This window comes from Neophocaena asiaeorientalis, unplaced genomic scaffold, assembly GCF_003031525.2.
Source record: "Neophocaena asiaeorientalis asiaeorientalis breed wild unplaced genomic scaffold, Neophocaena_asiaeorientalis_V1.1 scaffold14, whole genome shotgun sequence".
NCBI classification, from domain to species: domain Eukaryota; kingdom Metazoa; phylum Chordata; class Mammalia; order Artiodactyla; family Phocoenidae; genus Neophocaena; species Neophocaena asiaeorientalis.
The window spans coordinates 12730626-12752122 of record NW_020175192.1 but is presented as its reverse complement, the minus strand read 5'-3'; the positions used below and the strand labels follow the sequence as shown (position 1 = coordinate 12752122).

At 42.7% G+C, this 21497-nt stretch overlaps 1 protein-coding gene across 1 annotated transcript in view; it reads left to right on the top strand.

The window, feature by feature from the left end:
• Positions 1-20501, top strand: part of ERI1 (exoribonuclease 1) — a 71280-nt gene extending 50779 nt beyond the window's left edge. The window contains exons 7-8 of the mRNA XM_024765131.1: positions 8250-8254; positions 20293-20501. Of these exons, the coding sequence (XP_024620899.1) occupies positions 8250-8254; positions 20293-20401 (114 nt within the window). The 3' untranslated portion in view covers positions 20402-20501. The remainder of the gene's footprint in view (positions 1-8249; positions 8255-20292) is intronic.
• Positions 20502-21497: the final 996 nt, after the last annotated feature.

Sequence of the window (21497 nt, the reverse complement as noted above, 5' to 3'; positions counted from 1 at the left end):
GTCAGGGAACTAAGATCCCACATGCCCCAGGGCAACTACTGAGCTTGCACGCCTCAACTAGAGAGCCTGCGGGCCGCAAACCACAGAGCTCACGCACCCTGGATCCTGTGCGCCACAACTAGAGCAAAGAAAACCCACACGCCACAACTAGAGAGAAGCCCAGGCACCACAACGATATCCTGCATGCCTCAACGAAGATCCCGGTTGCTGCAACTAAGACCCGACGCAGCCAAAAATAAAAATAAAATAAATAAATAATAAATAAATCTTAAAAAAAAAGAAAAAAAGATGGGATGGCAGGAAGACTCTTTTGCCCTCTAGTCCCAAAAGCTGTTGCCACTGTGTCAAGGAAGAAGCTGATCAACAGAAGGAGAGAAAGCTAACAAAAATAAAAAGAAAATTTAAAAAGTGTACAAAAATAAACAATATTTGAAAGCAGGGGAGCAGAGAGAGGGAAGAAGACAGACACAGAGAGAAACAGACCATGAGAGTCAGAGACAGAGACCAAATGCTATTGGAGACATGGTTCCCATGTCTGGAGTCCCAGAAGTTCCTTGGTTTTCTGTCTATGGTTGAACAAAGAGCTCTCCTTTTTGTTCTATGAGCTACCCGTATACATACATTTATATATATATATATATGTGTGTGTGTATATATATATAAAATTATATATAGAGAGAGAATTTGGGGGTTTTTTGCAATAAATCTCCTTTAAGCAAATTTGAGTCCAGTTTCTGTCTCTTGCTGCCAATAGAATCTGGAAGAACACCACTAGGTCGGGACAGTCACCTCCTATTCTTAATTTAACGGGTCTAACTCTTTCCGAGCCCTTGGTCTTCTGGGATCCTGGCAATGCTTTCTCTCTAACACCAGCAGGGTTGTGATGTAAGTGGCACATACCAGCACTATCAGGTAATTAATTGAGAACCCATGTTGAGGTGCATTCTTTGCACAAAGAACTGTGTTAAGCATTGTGGTAAAACCAGAGTGGCAGAAACCTGGGTCATAGCTGCCCGTGAAGTTAAATGTGTTAACTTCAGGTTACATTTTAGAAAGCTGAAGTAAAGAGATTTCACCACAAAACACATTTCAGAACTGTGGTATAATAAAAAATGTATTTGGTCTTTGTCCCAGATTCTTGGAACAGAGCTTCAAAACTCCTTGGGATTTTCCTGAGTGAAAGGAGCATCTTTCATTGTTCATACCAGGCTCCTTTCTGACCATCTGAGTTGATGCTAATGAGATGACTCGTGGTGGGACCCTCAGATAGATTCAGGGGAGGGGCTGACCACACCAGAAAGACCCAGCATGAGGTTAGAGGGTTACAACTTTCAGCCTCACACCCAACCTCCAGGGAGAGGAGAGGGGCTGGAGATTGAGTTCAGTCACTAATGGACAGTGATTTAATCGATCATGCCTAAGTAACGAAACCATGATAAAAACTCTTGAACAGTGAGGTTCTGAGGTGCTTCCAGGTTGGTGAACTCATCCTGGTTCTGGGACAGTGGAGTACCTGGGAGGGGATGGGAGCTCTGTGCCCTGACCCCCCACCCCCCACCCCTTACCCTCTGCGTCTCTCTCATTTGGCTGTTTTTGTAAAACTGTAATTATTAATATAGCTCTTTGCTGGGTTCTGTGAGTTCTTGCAGCAGATTATCAAACCTGAGGGGGGTCTTGGAAACCCCTCCAATTTTTTTAATTGAGGTATAATTGACATATACTAGTTTCAGGTATATGACGTAATGATTTGATATTTGTATAGAAACTCCCAGATTTGTAGTCAGCAAGACAGAAGTGCTGGTGGCCTGGGAACCCTGTTAGCTGAAAAACTGGGTTTGCCTCTTGGTCGGTGTCAAGCCAAAAGAGACAACCAAGCCAAACTGGGGAGAAAGAAGGATTGATTAGTTGCAGCAATTAAGGAGAACACTGGGGATCTTTCCCAAAGCAGTGTCTCCCCAAACAGCAAAATAGACGTTTTAAGCTCAGGGTACATGCATATTCATGAAGGGGCTTAAGCAGAGGAGAATTCAGCATAGAATCGGTGGACAGAGTCAAGCTTTGGTTGACTGAAGTCACAAGGGTCAGAAGAAGTCAACGTCATCATCCCCCAGGTTCCGACCAGTCTGGGGTTTCAGCAGGTAGTTACCATCTTCCGCACGGGGGCCTTAGTTCCTCCTGCGGAACTCAGAGATACGTATCAGATACATATCATTGCGTATATCCCTCGAGGAGGAACGAGGAGTCTTGTTTCTTGACCACTTCTGTGTTTCTGCATTCCTTTGTTCCCTTAAGATCATTAATTATGGAGATGTGTTCCAGGGCAAACATTGCAGCCAGGCGTAGATCACAAAATGGCTTAGGCCAAAAATGGCTTCTCTTATGTCAAGAAAATTATGCCTGGTTCTCTTTCTCTGGGGACCCCTACCTTACCTGCTTAACAACCCCACTTGTGCTGGCATCTGAAAGGGGAGCAGTCTCGTGAGACAGAATCCTTCACTTGTAGGGTCTAGTGCTTACTCCAGCTAGTTAATGTCAGCATCGGATTGAATTGTAGGACATCCTGTTGGTGTCAGTGACTCGCTGTTGGAACCAGGTAAGAACTTTGGAGGAACTGGCAGACCACCATGGCAGAGACAAAAAGGTGACTGCTCTGTGAGTTGATAATGAAGATGCTGGGCGAATATCTCTGTGATCGTTTCGATTTTATGAAAGTTTAGAAATTTCATTGTGTCACTGTTCGGGGGTTCTCTGAGACTTCAGCTGTGCTTATGAGAATGGGCAGAACAGAACGACGAAGTGAGAGGCACGGGAAGCACCAGGCTTCCAGCATCCCAGCCGCCTCGCAGCATGGAACATGAATCAGTGCTGGTGAATTGGGAGAAGGCCCATGGTCGGCCCTTTGAGGTGTAAACTTGGGCAAATCATTTACCATATGCACAGCTTAGTCTATTTGTTAAAAAGAAATAATTTGGATTCCCTATTTCTTAAATTAGTTCTGACGTTCAGAAGTGAAAGTGATAGGACATAAATTTGCTTTGTAAACACTAATTATAAAGATAAATGTAAGCCTCTATTATTGATCTAGCAATAAGATGCATTATTCATACATATAAGATGTGTTCAACCCAATGATCACAGACACATTTTTTCATCATCCTAAAATCTGTATTAAGTTTTCTGGACATAAATAACCATCATTTCATGATTGTAATTTTTTTTTTTTTTTGCCTGTGCTGTGTGGCTTGTGGGTTAATTCCCAGTCCAGGGACTGAGATTTAATCTTTAACCTATATGTTTATGTGTGTGTGGGTATGTGGGTGAGTGTTACATTAATAGTAAAAGGAAGGAAAAAAGAAATGTGGACAAGGCCTTACAGATGAGTGAGTCCAGTTTCCACATTTCAAGTTGAGGAAGCTGGATGTGGTTGATTGCCAGGATTACACAGCTTATTAGAGCAGAACCAGTGCTGAAAGCCAGGTCAATGGACTCCCAGTTCAGTGTTCTTTCTACCTTAGTTTACTTCTCTCCTGTATTATGCAATGTTTTTACACATATTAGCACAGAGTATTACACCACCTATATATAACGTTCCTCCCCCAGCAGTCCCCTCCCCGAAGCAAGAACTTTCTACCAAACCTTGAACTATTTCACTTAAAGCTTTACAGCTAAATAAGTAGAGGAAGCAGAGGGCATGTACTTTTAGAGCCAGAACTAAGCCAGAATTGCTTTTCTCTTTATCATCCATGTACTTCTTTCAAAATCCAGATTTTTTTCCCTGATATCTCTGAAATCTTTTTGTATGTGATTGACTTGACACTGTCTTCCTTATGCAGAAGCATTTCTAGAAGTTCCACTGAACAACCTCCGTTACATCTCACATGCCGTCCTGCTCTTCAGATGGCCAGGAAAGATGGGTTTAGTTTTGTGTTTTCTTTTTGAGTTGGGGCTCTCTTCTTAAGGGTGAGAGGGAGGCTGGATATCATCAGGGCAACAGCCTTTCTGCCACGGGGGGCTTTCTTGACACCGACAGAAACAAGTTACTTCCTCGCCTGTAGGCTCCATCATATCCATGGCTTACTTCTCTTGTCAGGATTTACCACAGTCTGAATTTATTTCCTCCCTTCACCTGTGTGCTTATTCATTGTTTTGCCCTCTCTTCGTGAGGATGTAAGTTTCCTGAGAGCAGGGAGCTCACTTGTGTTGGTCATGAGTGTACCTTGAGTGTGTAGCATTTGATAGGCACTCAAATATTATTAAAAGAATAAAAGAATTGTGGGGTCAGTGAGTTGGAACATTCATAAGATTTGGATCCATATTTTCAAATTGCCTCCCCCAAAATGTCAGGGTTCACATTCTCATCAGTGATGTCCAGGAGGGTCCTTTTCCTTGTATCCTCTCTGAACCTGGGTATTATAACTCAGTGAAAAGCCCTTGTTGATATCCGAGACAAAAAAAGAATTCTTATCTTAATTTATATTTGTTTGTTTCAATGTATTTTAGAAAGATTTTTGTTCAAACTCATTAGAATTTTTTTCTTTTTTGATTATGGTAACATAAAGGGATAAACTTTAATGGTCAGGAAAATTCAGTTAATCTTCCCTGTGTTAATTAAAGATTACTGTACAGCTTCTCTCAGTTATGAAGATCAAACATGTTTGACAGCATTTTAAGAAGTATAAACAAGTTACGCAATCATAACGATTTGTTATACTCAAGATGGGAGTACAGAGGATACTGATGGTTTTACTCAGCATATTTAAAGTACTGTAAAGATACCTAGTTAGACAGTCGGGCCTTCTGTATCTGTGGGTTCTGCATCCTCGGATTCAACCAACCTCAGATTGAAAATATACATACAAAAAAAAAAAATCCAGAAAGTTCCAAAAAGTGAAACTTGAATTTGCCACGTGCCAGCAACTATTTAGATAGCATTTACATCGTATTTACAACTTTCTACATACCATTTACATTGTATTAAATATTATAACTAATCTAGAGATGATTTAAAATATCCAGGAGGATGTACACAGGTTATATGCCATTTCATATAAGGAACTTGAGCATCCCTGGATTTTGGAATACTTAGTGGGAAGGGGTGGGGGTCCCGGCACCAATCCCCCACGAATACCCAGGGACGACTGTACTTGGTGAGACATTGGTGGTGTTCAGAACAACCAGTACGGACAGAAAGGAAGAAATTGATTGGTTCTCTTCCCAACTACTTATTCACCCACAGAGCATTCATAATGAATACCCACAAGAACTCATGGCTTACATGGACCAATTAACCCACTTAACCAATGCATTTCGTCCTTGCAGGTGCACACAGAAAGAGAATACTTGCTATCTAACAGGATCTGTCTCCAGTCTCAAGGGCATAGGTCAAAGTTAATTTTTTTTTTTTTTTGACTGTGGTTCTGTGAACTGTTGGGGCTGACTTTCTTTTAAATCCCTCTTTTTCTCAGCATGTTGGCAGACTATGCACGTGTGAAGGGCCCAGCGGGGATGACGCAGTGGTGGTCTGGGAGTGAGGGGAGAAGATTTCAAGGGCATCACAGTCTGCTGTCATCCTGAGCTCTCCAGAGACTGCAGGATGACCCGAGTCAGACTTCTCTCTACTTTGTTCTTCTGGGTGTTTGGGTCTGTTGATTTTCCAGTGTCCGTAACCCAAAGCAACGTATCTTTCTTGGCATGTTTGGAAAGGGAGCTGTTGCTAAGATTATTAAGCTCACAAGGGAAAGTTCTTATAGTTACACATATATAATACATTATTCTAAGCTGAAGATTGCATAGTTGTAGATATCTGCTAGGTCAGTTTTTCTTAACCATTTTAATAAAACTAATGCTAACCAGTAAACTTGACGCAGTCATTTCTCAAAGGAGCTTTGGTATTCAATAACTACTTCCCTTTTTCTAGGGTTTATATTCTAGATATTACATTTGGAAGTAGAATGTACACCCATTATAAAATATCCTCCTGGATGTTTTAAATCATCTCTAGATTAGTTATAATATTTAATACAATGTAAATGGTATGTAGAAAGTTGTAAATACGATGTAAATGCTATCTAAATAGTTGCTGGCACGTGGCAAATTCAAGTTTCACTTTTTGGAACTTTCTGGATTTTTTTTTTTGTATGTATATTTTCAATCTGAGGTTGGTTGAATCCGAGGATGCAGAACCCACAGATACAGATACACCCATTATAAGCTCCTTCTTTGGAATTCAATATAATTAAAAACAGAAAGTATTTATTAAGTTTCTGGGAATGCCAGCCCTATGTGAGGAGCTTTGGGGGACACCCTAGAAGTCCAAGTCCTGTAAGTGATGTCCTAATAATGTAAAGGAATAAAAAACCTTTACCGGATTTCGGTTCCCAATTCAGTCATCTAAGAAACGCTTTCTCCAGATAGGACAGGATAATGATTCCTTTAATTGGACCCCCATTCTGCATGGAGATGTGGAAACTGCTCCCATTGAGCTATTCTCTGGCTGGTACCACCCTTTCAAGTGTTTGAACTGTAACACGTTCATCACACCCATAGTTTGTGGGCTCCAACAGGTCAAGGTAATTCAACTTTGGAAATAGTGGCATCTAGACAATGACAGAGAGGCAAAATTCCCCTAAGAGGTGTAAAATATGGAATATGATGATTTTGAGTTTCCCTGTGATTCTTTACTTAGCATTTGATAATATCTTTCCTTTTTGGGGTCAGTTATACCCAAGTTTTTACCTTCTAGCCCTGGGAGGTTGCTGTGTTAAGGCTGGTTCTCATGCCACATTGACCCATCTCTCTAATTTCTTATAGGCTTAAAAAAAGGCTTATTGGTATGTAATTCACGTAACATACAATTCACTCATTTAAAGTGTACATTCAGGGACTTCCCTTGTGGTCCAGTGGTTTAGGACTCTGTGCTTCCATTGCAGGGAGCAAGGGTTCAATTCCTGGTCTGGGAACTAAGGTCCTGCATGCCATGTGGTGTGGCCAAAAAAATAAATAAAAATAAAGTGTATATTCAGGTATGTGCAACCATCACCACAGTCGATTTTTTATTTTATTTTTAATTAATTAATTTATTTTTGGCTGTGTTGGGTCTTCGTTGCTGCGTGCGGGCTTTCTCTAGTTGCGGTGAGCGGGGGCTACTCTTCGTTGCAGTGCGCGGGCTTCTCATTGCGGTGACTTCTCTTGTTGCGGAGCACGGGCTCTAGGTGCACGGGCTTCAGTAGTTGTGGCACGCAGGCTCAGTAGTTGTGGTTCGTGGGCTCTAGAGTGCAGGCTCAGTAGTTGCAGTGCATGGGCCCAGTTGCTCTGCAGCATCTGGGATCTTCCCAGACCAGGGCTCAAACCTGTGTCCTCTGCATTGGCACGTGGATTCTTAGCCACTGAGCCACCAGGGAAGTCCCCACAGTCCATTTTAGAACATTTTCATCACCTCGAGAAGAAATCCGACATCCCTTAGCTGTCCCCTCCTAGCCTCCCACCCCCTCCAGACCTAAACAACTACTGATCTACTTTTTTTTTTTTTAATCTCTGAAGCCCTCATGAATCAGCACTTTGATATAAATCTCCACTGTTTTTTGATCAGTTCTTCACCAGACCTTGACGTATGCTCTCCCCTTCAGTTGGAGCCAGTACCCTAGGGAACATGATGACCTAAAAGTAGTGCCTCAGAGAGGTTAAGGGTTAGGGTTAAGCACCAAGTGTTCTCAGGTGAACTGAAAATCTTGACCCAGAATTTGGAGAACCTCCCCAGCCTAAAGTCTTTTCGTGGAGATCAAATTGCAGGATTCCTCTTTTGCCTCTTGGGAAGTACAAAAACATGTTGTGGTCTAGCTTTTTGCTGCACCTTCCCTCTCTGGTTTTCTTTAATTTACCTTTTACTGTGCTTGCCTTTAGGATGTTTCATCTGTATCCAGCACATTCATCAGGGAACAAATACATCATCCTTCTTCTGCCTTTTGCTGTCAGTCTATTGGAATATTGGTTGGTTGTCTTCTCAGCCATGAGGTTTATCACAGCTTTGTCCTTGGTTTTGGAAGAAGAGTGAATCAACATTATTTATCTTCCCTGAAGGCTGTATCTTAACCACCTTCTGGTAGCATTAATCTGCCACATCAGCCCAAAGATGTAAGGCACTGTATACTGTCTAAACTGAGACTTATTGTCTGTTGAAGGGTATTATGCACTCTCTTACTAAAATATCTCCACTCATGACCCTGAATACTTCCAAGAAGGGTGAGCACAAGAGAAAGTATATACGTGGGGACGTTTAGGTGGGGAGGAGAGCATGTAGAAAGCAGAACATGGTAGAGATCAGTGTAATCAGTCATTTATCATTTTGATGTAGAAGAATTTTGATGATTTTCTTTTGCTTTTCCAGTTCAATTTTTATTGTAACAATTACAAGTCTTTTAACCATTCTATATTCAATTTTGCTTTGAAGACACTTGATGTTAGGCTTTTTAAAATGTCTCTGAATAATTATATTCTTCTGGTGTGAAAAATGTGTGGTATTAGAATAAGCCTCCTATTTCTTAAATAGGCTTAAACATACTTCAGCTGTTCTCTCTCTGATGCAATCAGGATTGTAGAGACTGGAATGAAACTGTATCTAGTCCAGTAAAACTTTTGTTTTAGGGTCTTTCACTTATTAATAATTCATTTCATGAAAGATTCAAACCCTGTAGTCTCTTATAAAATGCCATGATTCAGTCAATACTGTGCTTTATTTTTATTTATTTATTTATGGGTGTGTTGGGTCTTTATTGCTGCACGCGGGCTTTCTCTAGTTGTGGCGAGCGGGGACCACTCTTTGTTGCGGTGCACGGGCTTCTCATTGTGGTGGCTTCTCTTGTTGAGGAGCACAGGCTCTAGGCGTGCGGGCTCAGTATTTGTGGCTCGTGGGCTTCAGTAGTTGTGGCACGCGGGCTCAGTAGTTGTGGCTTGCGGACTGTAGAGCACAGGCTCAGTAGTTGTGGTGCATGGGCTTAGTTGCTCCGCGGCATGTGGGATCTTCCCAGACCAGGGCTCGAGCCCGTGTCCCCTGCATTGGCAGGCAGATTCTTAACCACTGTGCCACCAGGGAAGCACTGTGCTTTATTTTTAAAGTGGCCACATATATATGGATGGATACTTCCTGTAATATCCACCTCCCTTAAAATAAAATTCCTGAAGCTTTAATTGATAGAGGGCATGGTCTTCTTGGCTTATTTCAGTCCTTCTGAGGGAAAATCAGCATGTGCTTGTGTTCTTAATTTTCATGAGCCATAAGAACAAGGTTTACTCCTCCGACACCTCAGAAGGCAGCATAAAAGAGTGGCAGGGGTACCGTACTTTAACTTGCATTCATCTGGTCCTGGCTGAGTTAGTAGGTTTCCCACAAAAGCCCATTTTTCCTTTCCTGGATCATTTTTGAGCCAAAGGCCCTATAAGGGAAAGATTCCCTGCCTTGTGATGAAATACCAGCACATGACATTCTTTCTAATGAGTTACAGTCAATAAAAATTGCTCTCCGAATGAATCTGAGTATGCCTCCACACTGAGCTACATGAAAGAAACATCTTTTTCAAATCACAACATCTCGTTTCATCCACTGAGTTCAGACAGACGTTTCACTTCTGTAAGCAAAGAGAATGAGTCTCCACACAAAGTGAAAATCCAGTCCGTCCTTATTTTTCCTGAGCTACACATGTTATGTAGTTTGACGAAATGAGGGAGACACATTGGAAAATGTTCTCGGGGTTTGGAGGCTGAGGGGAAGCTACTGAGGAATTTTGTGTATAATAATAAAATGATTATTCATTAGTCTAAAGGTATTTTGAACCCCTGAGAGCTTCCATATAAACATTAGGTGATAGGATTTGTTTATATAGCATGATTGAACGTGGTCTTAACTTGAAATCTCACTGGCCCTGTAATTAGGGGAAGTGGGCATTTGTTAGCAGTGCATTCCTGTTGTGTTGCTGCTAAAGAGACTTATAGTGGGCCTAGTGAAGCCACAAAGGATCCCCAAAGATGTCCACACATCAGCCACAGACAGAAAGGCTGACCTTTCAGGCTTGGGAAAATGGAAATGAAGAAACAATGTAACGTTCGTCTAGGGGCTACTATCATTACAGGAAAAGCATAAAGAAAATTTTAAGGAGGAAATACAAGCAAGTCTGGTGACACATTTAGGGGACAACAGAGAGGGTGTGAATTTCAGGGCTGGCATTCACAAAAGGGAAGAATGTGCAACATGTAGGGTTCAACTTTAAATCCGAGCAAACCCAAGTCAGAATGAGATGAAGGATTTAATTAACTACAATCAAGCCTCCAAGGGATCACCCATAGATAAATGAGAACCCACTTGGACCTTGAGCTTGAACTTCTCTCAAGTACTCCCAGTAAGGTTACCCCATAAAGAAAAGAGGCGGGGCTGGGAATTAAATTCTTATCCAAACATCAAGAGTTTGTTTGCTTAACTTATCCAAGTGCCTTTGGTAATGCTGTGTGCTTCTCTTTCTATGGGAGAAACGAAATTATATGCAGAGAAGGGTAACCAGAATGGCAGAGAGAGCCTCTTAAATGAGAAATGGCTGAAAAATTTGGGTGTGCTTGGCAATAAGAAGAGAAACATGAATAAGGACAAGAGAGTTACCAGGAAAGTTAGGAGGGAGAGGGAGAGTGTGTTCTCCTGTAATGCTCCGGAGGGCAGGGCTGGGACCACGGCAGAGCTGCCTGGCGTTTTGAAAGGGGGAGATCTCTGGGGGAGATGATGACGATTCAGAGGATTGGGATTTACTCTAAGGCTACAGCAGTGCGGTGTGGGGAGGTGGTAAGGACCTGGGGTCGGGAGGGAGGGCTGTTAAGGAAAACTGACTCTTAACAGGTCTCTCTGCCTCCACAGCCTCCCCGTTCCCATCCCTGCCCACCCCACCCCGCCGTGTCCACAGACCAGTATGCCTGATCTTCTGAGCACGTTGAGCTGCTGATCAGAACCTTTCATTGGCTGCCCATTACCTACTGAATCATGTTCGAACTCCTTTTCTGGGTCCTCAAAGCTTACGGTAATGAGGCCTTAAACTCCTTCTCCACCTGTATCATTAGATTAATCATCTTCCCATACCCTTCATCTCCTTGTATGTCATGCATGTTCCTGCCTTGCCCTTCACCTCCCTTCCCCACCCAGTTCCCTGCCTGTTTTTCCTGAAGTTCCCTGCATCCAACGCTTCCTCGTGCCAGCTGAACGCATCTTCTTTCTCCGTGTTCTCGTCACACTCTGACAGTCTCTGACACCGACCCCAGGCTGTGATCCTTTCTATTATTATGTATTTATACATAATATATGTAATATTTGTACAGCACTTTTCAGCCACAAAGAATTTTCACAAACATGGGTATTATCTACCCGGGAGGTTTTTATTCATATTTTGCAGATAGCTCAGGCTTTGAGAGTTTAAGTAACTTGTCCAAAGTCACAGAGCTAATATTTGGTAGAGCTGGAATTTGGATGCAGGTTTTCTGACCCTCAATCCAGAATCTACTTCCCTCCTAGGATTGTGGTGAAGGCTAGTTAAAAAAAAAAAAAAAAGAAATCTCTTAAGGATGAGAGCAATTTTCAAATGTAAAGTGTTGCTCAGATGAAAGGAAGGATTTATCCATCAGACTGCAGTTTTCTCAAAGCCAGAGACTAAGTCATTTTCATCTTTCATCTTTGCATATAAATGCAGGTTCTCAGGCCCACCGCAGACCTGCTGAATCAGTGACTCCAGTGTCTTTGTGCTGACAAACCCTCCAGGTATTCTGATGCATGCTCAGCTCTGAGAACCAGGGCTGTGAGAGAGGATTATTCTTTCTCTGTGGGTCCCTTGTCCTCCAGAGATGGGGCATTATCGGATCATTAGCAAGTATGCAAACCTTGATTCTCAGAGGAGAGGATGAGTGAGAAAACTATACATATATATAGTGCTGAGTGAATGAAGATTTTATTAGGGATTAAAAAATAAATAAATAAAGACTAAACTGGCAAGATTTTGAGCTGTAAAGGGTGTTATCTTCCCTGGAAGGCAGGTGTCAAGTGGAGCTTTAAGTGATGGAGGTAAGAAGACAGGACTTTGAAAGGGAAATTCTTCATGGGTGTCAGGAAAACTCATGGGGAGGGGAGAAAAAGAGTTATTACGGAGTTTTAACTTGGAAAAGAAATGACATAAAAGGGTTTTTTTTTCTTTGAAAACAGTTGACAACAGGCCTTTGGTAAAAGAGTGGAACAACCCAGGTGTAGAGAACGGGTAATAAAGTACTGAAGGGTGAGGTTAACCCTTTAGTCTAGAGAATGGACTTGGGCATTTGAGTTCCTGTGACCATTTTCTTTTGAGTTCAGCTATAGACTGTTTCTATTTTCCCTAAGCAATGCATTGTTCTAAAGAGAGAAAAAAAGAAAAACAAACTCTGAAAGGTTCCTGGTTTCTTTAAGCTATTTTGAATAATGCAAAATGTTGCTTGGTACCCTCATTTGAAATGTATACAGAATTAGCTAGTGAGAAAGAGGAACCTGCTAGAGTTTGCGGAACCCGAATAGTCTATCGCCAGAGTTGATGTGTCCTGTAAGTCTCCAAGAACCCTCTGGTGTGAACTTACATCTAGTGTCCTGAGAGCACAGCTTGAGTCATCCTTCAGTACGCATATTGTAGGAAGCCACCCCCCTACCCCGCCCCGACCTTCCTGGAGGTTTCCGTGGGTTCCTGTTCCCTAGTCAACTTTGCTGTCACCTTATTTCAGAGTATGAAAGCATATCCCCAGGGTGGAACTTGGCCCCTTTTCCAATTCTACCCCTCCCCAAAGCACCACTAACTAGGCTTCTCTAGGTAACAGGCTATGATATTGTGATTTATAATAAGAAATACATATTTGGCCTTTGTCCCTGTTTCTTGCACAGAGCTCCTAAAACCTTTGGAATTTTCTAAGTGGTAAGTGTTATGAAGGTGTCTTTTATTACTCATAACAAGCCCCTTTCAACACTGTGGACCAAAAAAATTTAATCAGTCATCTAAAAAGAAATAGAAAATTTTGTTTGCACCAAATAGAGTATTATAACCTGGGAAGCAGTCTTTCAGAAAGCTCTGAGGTCTGTTCTGCCCATTAGTAGGTCAAAACGTAGTTATCTAAGTTTTTGAGACATAGGGCTGTATGTTAAATGACATATAATGGACAGTTTACACAATCCAGATCTGAGCATACAAAGTGAGTAGTGGGTCATGGGTCATTGTGGCCCCTTACAAGATTAAGAAGGAATGTTATCTTTTAAGGATTTGTCTTGGTGCCAGGAGAATGTTGCTTTTTATGGTTGAGCAGGTATTTCTGCCGATGGGGAGGTTTGGTCCATGCATAATGCAGATATACAATGCACGGTAGAGGGGCGAGAGGAGGCCAAAGGGCAGAGAAAAATTATGTTTAAAATTTCTTTGACTTGCCTTAGAATACGAATTTTTATTTCATCAACCCCATCTGAGTTTATGTGAATGAAGTGACTTTTAGAAAGACTCTAAGGATGGGGGCTGGTGGCCAGGAGAGCCAAACACGTGATTAGAGGGTTGGAACTTTCAGTCTCATCCCTTGACCTCTGGGGAGGGGAGAGGGGCTGGAGATTGAGTTCAGTCACCAATGGCCAATGACTTAATCATGCCTCCATAATGAAGCCTCCATAAAACCCCAAAGGACAAGGTTCCGACAGCTTGCAGGTAGGTGAACTCATGGAGGTGCTAGGAAGGCGATGTGTCTGCTGGGGGCACAGAAGCTCCGTGCCCTTTCCCGCATATCTGGCCCCGTGCATCCCTTCCATCTGGCTGTTCCTGAGTTGTATCCTTTTATAATAACCCAGCAATCTAGTAAGTAAACTGTTTTCCATGAGTTATGTGAGCCGCTCTAGCAAATTAATTGAACCCAAGGAAAGGGGGTTGTGGGAACCTCTGGTTTATAGCTGGTAGGTCAGAAGCACAGGTGACACCCTGGACTTGTGATTGGCATCTGCATGGGGTTGGGGGTGGGGGAGTCTCGTGGGACTGAGCCCTTAACCTGTGGGATCTGACACTCTCCCAGGGTGGGTGGTGTCAGATTTGAGCTAAATTGTAGGACACCCAGCTGGTGCTGCAGAATTGCTTCGTGTGGGGAGACTGCCACACATCCGGTGTCTGAAGTGCAGTCAGTAGTGCTTTAGCAGACTTTTGAGAGTAAAGGACACACGTGGGGATGTGTCTTTCTTTTATACAGGTTTTTAGGGAGGATATTGGCTTATTTAGGGAGACAACAGCATAGCCCAGAAAAGGCTACTACTTAAAATTGACTGCTATTCTAAGATGTTTACCCAGGAAATGTGATATCTGGAATTTCCTTCAAAATAATTTATGGGGGAGGGGTGAGTCAGTGGGGTGCTTTAGATGAAACAAGATTGACTGTGAGTTAATTGTTAAAGTTGGGTATGGTCCATGGAGGTTCATGATTCTTGTCTGTCTACTTTTGTATATGCTTGAAATTTTTCATAATAAATAATTTTTTAAACGGATGCTAGGTATCCCTGAACTGTCCTAGAATCCTCAGCCACCCCTGGCATGGGTAATTTCTCTCTGGCCATCCTTCTGTCTATGGCCCTGCCTGTTAATGTGTCTACTTGGATCCCCCTTCCCCTCTGCCACGCCTTTCTTCACCACTCTCTTCCCTTCTGTGACCCACTAAAACCCTGTCTTCCCCACCTATGGGGAACTCTAAAATAATGATAACAGTTATCCTGTTCTATGCAAAGCAAGCAGTTTCTTTTTTGTTGAGACTTCCCATCAGGCCTCCACTGGAAGCACCTACTCTTTTATAACGAAACATACCCATTCATACTGTTTTTCTGAACAAAAACTCTTCTAACCTCATGAAGAATTCTGCCTTCTTCCCAATCCATCTGGATCCTGCCGCCAGCTTTTAAAATCACTGTATTTCTCCCATCAGAGCTCTCAAATTTGTTTAACTGCAAAGTAGAAGTCATGAATGGTAGATATTTCTATGACTTCAGGAAAGGGAATTTAGTCTCTGTCTAGAAACTTCCATCAGGAGAGGTTCAGCTATGAGACTTGACTCTTGGTTTGTCTCTGGTTGAGAGGCACAGGCGAAGGGAAACTCCTGCAATCTCCTAAAACTCGTGTTTTCTACATACTCCTCTTCCTTTAAATTCCCCTTACTCCTTTTACCAGAACTTCTGGCAAGTAACATGTTGACTCATGCTATTTTGTCACTTCCTTCCTCTGGCTCACCTCCAGTGGAGATGCAAAAGAGTTGTCAAGTGACCAATAGGCAAGTCAGGTTGAAAGCAACGTCCCGCTACAAAAACTCGATCATCTGGAATTGGCAGTGACAAACTGAGACACAGTTAGGTTGGATGAAGTGATCTCTCCTGCCTTCCAGCATGAATCTCTCTTTCCCTGTTTCCTCTGGAGCTCAGATTCTACAGACCCTATCTGTGCGTATGAAGGATGCAGCGTCAGGAGTGACCTGTGCATCTCAGGGGTCTTAATTTCAGCCATGGTAGGAGGATATTGAAGGGAACTTGGGGGGCAGCTGGCTTTTAGGCAAATGGCTGCTCTCCTTCCTGACTTCTCTTCGAGGGCCAGAGGTCAGGCTGACAGTCTGAACCTGTCTAGGGTCGGGAAGAATGTCTTTCTAGGAACGTAAGGAAAGTTGATGGTAAAATACCCAGAGAGTCATAATTACAGGAGTCCTGTCTAATCACTCTGGGGGGAGGTGAGGTGTGGCATGAGTTGGAGAAGGGTGGGGAGGATGGACTCTCCTAAATTTTATAAGCCATAGAAATAGAGTTGCTAGATAAAGTACGGGATACCCACTTAAATTTGAATTTCAGATAAACAACAAATATATTTTGAGTATAAGCGTGGCCCAAATATTGCATGGGACACACGTATACTAAAAAAATGATACTTGTTATTTGTCGGAAATTCAAAAATGTAGCTGGGTCCTGCATTTTTATTTGCTGGAGACCCTGTATAGTAGCCCAGTTGTTTTGATCTTTTTTTGCTCCATTGATGTAACAAGTCGTCACGGTGTATTTGTTCAGTGAAGGAAGCACAATGATTATGCCTTACCTTTTTTTTTTTTTTTTTTTTTTTGGTGAAGTAGAAAAGAATAGCTTTATTGCTTTGCCAGGCAAAGGGGGACACAGTGGGCTCATGCCTCTCAAAACTGTGTGTCCCATGCCTTATCTTAATCGTGCCTTATCTTGGCCTACTTTCAGTGAAAAAGTCACCTATTTTTTCCCTTTGGGAATGTTGTTAAAACAATGATTGTGCTATGAAAATAACTCCCATCCAAAGGTCTTTCATTACGTCGTATATGCTTCTTGGAGAGAACATGCCATTGAGGGTTCAGAAATCATTACTTAATTCCGTGCTTTCCTGCTCTTGATGCCTTTTTAAATTTTATTATGAAAAATTTTAAACAGACACTAAAGAAGAAAGAACAATGAATCTCCATGTTCACTCAGCCTCAACAATCATCAACTCATAATCAATACTGCCTCATCTCTAACCCCCCTATTCTGTCCATCCCAACCCCATCAATTTGAAACAGATTCCAGAGAGCTGGAGCTTTATTGTTTATAACTTTCTGCCCCTCACTGTACCTTTGCTTTCCCAGTAATGGAATTGTATGGATAGTGGTTCCCCCAAATCTTCTCAACATTGCTCCATATGGTTACAGTTCTCTAGTTGTTAGCCTTCCCAATATCAAATCCTCAAATCTGCCTTTTCCAGCCTCCCTTGCCCTCATGGCCCATATGTGGGACTTGAAAATCAGACCCACCTGGCGTAGGACTTTGGTTGGGACTCAGGTTACGGGAGGAAACAGGAGGGGTAGTGGGAACATGTCATTAGGCCCACTCTGCAGTGTCTCTCTGGCAAATGTTCCTAGAAGCTGATCCGAGAACATATTCCTCCAGCTTTTGCGAAGAGCCTGAGCACTTTAACATACCTTAATACATCCTTCCCTCGTGCACTGTCTAGAGAGGATTCCATTGACGTTAACTTGCTACCTTGACCGAGACAAAAGCTAATAGTGCTTACCTTCCAAAGAGGTGAGAGAGGAGAGGCACACACAGCATTTAAGTCACTCAGAAGAGAAATGTGATGGCTCCTGTGAGTTTAATAATGCACTTCGGGCTTATGGGACTGCCCTAGAACAGAGGTGCTCAGAGTTTGGCCTCCAGCCAGCAGCATTAGCATCACTTAAAGACTCAAATGCTTGGGCCCACTCCCAAGACCTAGTGAATCCCTTGGAGAATGAGAGGGGCGGCGGGGTGGAGGATCCCAGAAATCTGTGTTTTCACAAGCTCTAGATGATTTAAATCTGGGGTCAGCCATGGCAACATGAGGACCAAATCCTGCCCACCACCTGTTTTTGTAAATAAAGTTTTATTGGAACACAGCCATAATCACTTATGTATTGTCCTGGCTTTCATGCTACAATGGCAGGGTTGAGTGGTGGTGACAGAGGCCATACGGCCGATGAAGCCTAAAATATCTGCTACCTGGCCCTTTACAGAAGAATTTGCTGACCGCTGATTTTGATTTATACTAAATGATGAGTCAATAAAAGTTAGAGGGAGTCCTCCCCGCCCTGGAAGGACCAGACATTCAACTCACTTCCCCACACCCCTCAAACCTTTGTAAGCTACACATTTTCAAATGCTTGTTACCATATTTTAAAGTTTGGTTTAACATGCATGGAGTGCTTGTTATGTGCCAGATACTGTTCTGGGCTCTTTAAAACTAGAATCTCAATATTTTGGAAGGCAGCCATGCTCACCACTATACCACCAACATGAATCTCAATCTTTTGTATGCAGTATTTTATGTGTACACTGGATAGGATGACATGCCTTTTAAGATACTAATAACATCTTTTTAAAAGATTAAAGTCTTTTATCATGAAAAAAAAAAAGAGGATGAGTCAATAAGAGTTGAACAGGAATGCCTGACACTAATTTGTGCCTAAGTATAGCTGTTGGGATTGGCTTCCATGAGAGAGCAGTCCTCTACCATTTAGCTGAGGTCTGTGGAACAGAGAATAGCTGGCGATTTCTGACTTCTATAAATGGGAATCTTTGCTGCTGAGGACTTACATTTAACAGAATCTTATTTAATCAAACTACTTTTAAAAAAAAGGTGCATGTGTCTGTGTGTGTGTGTGTGTGTGTGTGTGTGTGTGTCCAGAAGACAAATAATCTGTCAAACGACCGGGAGCAATCACAGGAAAATCAGAACAAGGCCTAATTCTATCCCTAATATTAGAGAAATAACTCTAGTCCTCTTCCAAATCCAGATTTCTTTACTTGTGTTGTCGGGGCATTTTTCACAAATGATAAAACGTAGGGATGGTGGGTTTACAAAGTGAGTTCAGAGGGTGCGGAGAGTGGCTAGGGTAGATTATTTGAGATTGATGTAAGACAATAGAACTCTTCAGAAGCAAGTGTAGACAACTGTTACTTGGTCATGCTTCATTACTCTGCTTTGATCCTTCTCCATGAAGAAGAGGCAGTCACACAGTGAGGGCTCCACCCATTTTCTGGTCCCTCACTATGTGAGCCCCAAGGCAATGCCCAGGAGACTGTTTGCTGGGTACCATAGATCCCGGGCAAGGTGGGTGTCTTCCTCCCTGGTCATCAGTTTTCTCACCTGGAAAATGATGGGCTGGGACCAGATCTCTGAGATTCTTTCTAGTTCTAAAACTGCAATAATTGCTTTGCAGATGGTCTAATGCTTCCTCTCACACTGATTATGGTTTCTAAGATACCTCTTAAAGACCATGCAGCACTCAAACCTAGGCTTTTCAAGGAAGAGAGAAATAGCCATACTTATACACTGCTAGTGTGATAACTTTTCTGGAAGATGTGTTTCTAATATACATCAGAAGAGTTAACAAAGCAATCTCTTTGACCCACCAATTCCGCTTTTAAGAATTTATTCTAAGACAATAAGAAAGGGTGTATTCAATGATGTAGCAACAAGCTTGTTAGATTCAGCACTATTCATGACAATGAAAAATTGAAAGCAGCCTAAATGTCCTACCTAATCAATGCAATGAGTAATCTGTGGTATATGCATATTGTGGAATGTTATGTGGTCATGTAAAATGATGTTGTAAAAGTATACTTGTTGACGTGGATACATACTCATACTGTTGAAGGAACAACAGCTTCAAAGCATTGTTTTCTGTTACCATCTTTTTCTGGAATGGACTTACTGTTATTTATACCTATCTATATACCTACATTATAAGTTATAAGGGTACATATAAAAATTCTCAAAATGGTTACTGCTGGATGGTGGGATTATGAATACTTTTGATCCCTTTCTTATCTTTATTTTAAATTTTTCTACAGTGATGATATATTACTTGTGTGTGTATGTTAATGCACACAGAGGCACATGTGTATACATACACACATCTCAGTTCAGAGAAGTAACACAAAACTTAAATGGATAAATTTGGACAACCTGCCCTCTGTCCTAACTGAGAGAAATGCCTTCCCCATGTGGCTAGATGGGAGCAGCAGGCCCCATAAGGGTTACAGGTTGCTCTACTTTTGTAGAGAAGGAAAGAGGCAGGGGTGAATTAGAGGACCCGTTATTCCGCCCTCATTTCCTGGCCAAGGTGACCAACCATCCCAGTTCACCTGGGGCTGAGAGATTTTCCAGGATGTGAGACTGTCAGTGCTAAATTGGTGAAGTCCTAGGCAAACTGGGACAAGTTGGCCACCCAGTTCCTGGCTGACTGGAGAAGAATGGCTGGTACTCAGCGCAGGTACGTAGAGCCGCCGCATCTTCTGACACGCTCTGTGGTATGCGATCTCTTGAAAGATTATTTACAAAACTGTTGCTGACTCCTGGCTAGGAGAGGCTGTGAGCTCAGCAGGGTGGGGTCAGGACTCAGAAGGGTGGGGTCAGGACTCAGAAGAGCCTTCCTGACCCCCAAGAAAGCAGAGCTCATTTCAGAAGACCCCTTCTCTTTTCTTCCTGTGTCCATCCGTGCATTTGTTCTGTGCCTGAGCCTCTGTAAGTAAAATTAAACCAAGTGTTATCTGAATAATTAAGGCCAAATTAGCCATTCAGTGACTCAGATGACTTTGAATTTCTGACTTCAATTATTATTAAACTTTGAACTAATTAATGTTGCTGAAGTTGCATTAATTGTGTCCCATTAGCTCAATTGTGCCCATTCCACTAAAGCTCTCGACATCCTTTTTTATGAAAGTGAAAGAGAAAAGGGATCAGGAACGGGGAATGGCAAACCACAGCCGGTGTGGAAAGGAAAGTTGACATGTGATGAAAGCGGAAGTCTGTGTAAACTGCTGGGCTATCAACATTGAATACCTCTCTCTGTGTGTTGCACATGGACATGTTTGAAGGTGGTGGCCAAGATGGTGCAGAGTGGGACCAGTGCCAGTTCTACAGGTGGACGTTGTAGGCTCATCTGCCTGTCACCTTTTACTTGAAAGTAGAGCACTTTTTGCACCAGCTGAATCAGGGGACGTCCTCCTGGGTAATTTCAGGGACTCTGAAATTACATCACATTCACATCATTCCCTTTGGATCTTAGGGTGCTAGGGTGCTCTATCAGGGATGTGGAAGGGTGAGCATCTCCACAAAGCAGACTGAGCCTATTCCCTGACTGGGTCATCAGGTCAGTTAACAGTGTTCCTTCTGTCCTCTACTCTGAAGTGCGAAATTGCATTGTTTTCCTGGCCCACAGGAAAACTCCTTTTCCGTTGAGTTTCTCTGACGGGTGCTCCTTTGTTGCCTGAAAAACATAAGGAAGGAGAGTAAGATTGATCGGGGAGGTGGGGGGGGGATTCCAAGTGACTCTCGTCTTCTGACACGGCCTCAAGCATAGAGCCTGCATCTTATTCCTCAGGGGAACTTTCTTTTCTGACAAAGAGTAATGCAGGGGGTTGTAAAGCCCGTTCTGTGGACCACTGGTGATTTACTGGTCCTCCAGGTGTCCTAAAATTCGAGGTGAGAACGTGCTCATGTTTCCCTGTAAGGAGGAAACACAGGAGTCCCATTGGCTCTGGGTGAGGACTCCTGGTTCTACTTTAGAGCCCAGGGGAGATCCGATTCTTTTCTTCTCCGAGTAACTGTCTCAGTCTCACGAGAGCCCACATCTAATCCTTTGCTGTTTTTCCCACCTCTTCACTAGCAGCACAAAATGACAAGGTTCGGTGGCCAAAGCAATCCTTTGGGTTTTGTTGTTTATTTTACACCACTAGGAAGAACAGGTGGATTAGGTAAGAGACGCCACTCAGCTTTTGGGTGAGGAAATAAGAGGTGTGGTGAGATGGGCTCAGGTGTATTTTGCGGGTGGGAATGCAGATAAGATCCAGAAGAGGATGATGTGAATGTGAGCAATGAGACAGATTCCCTGAAATTACCCAGGAGGACACCTCCTGACGTGACTGACAGACG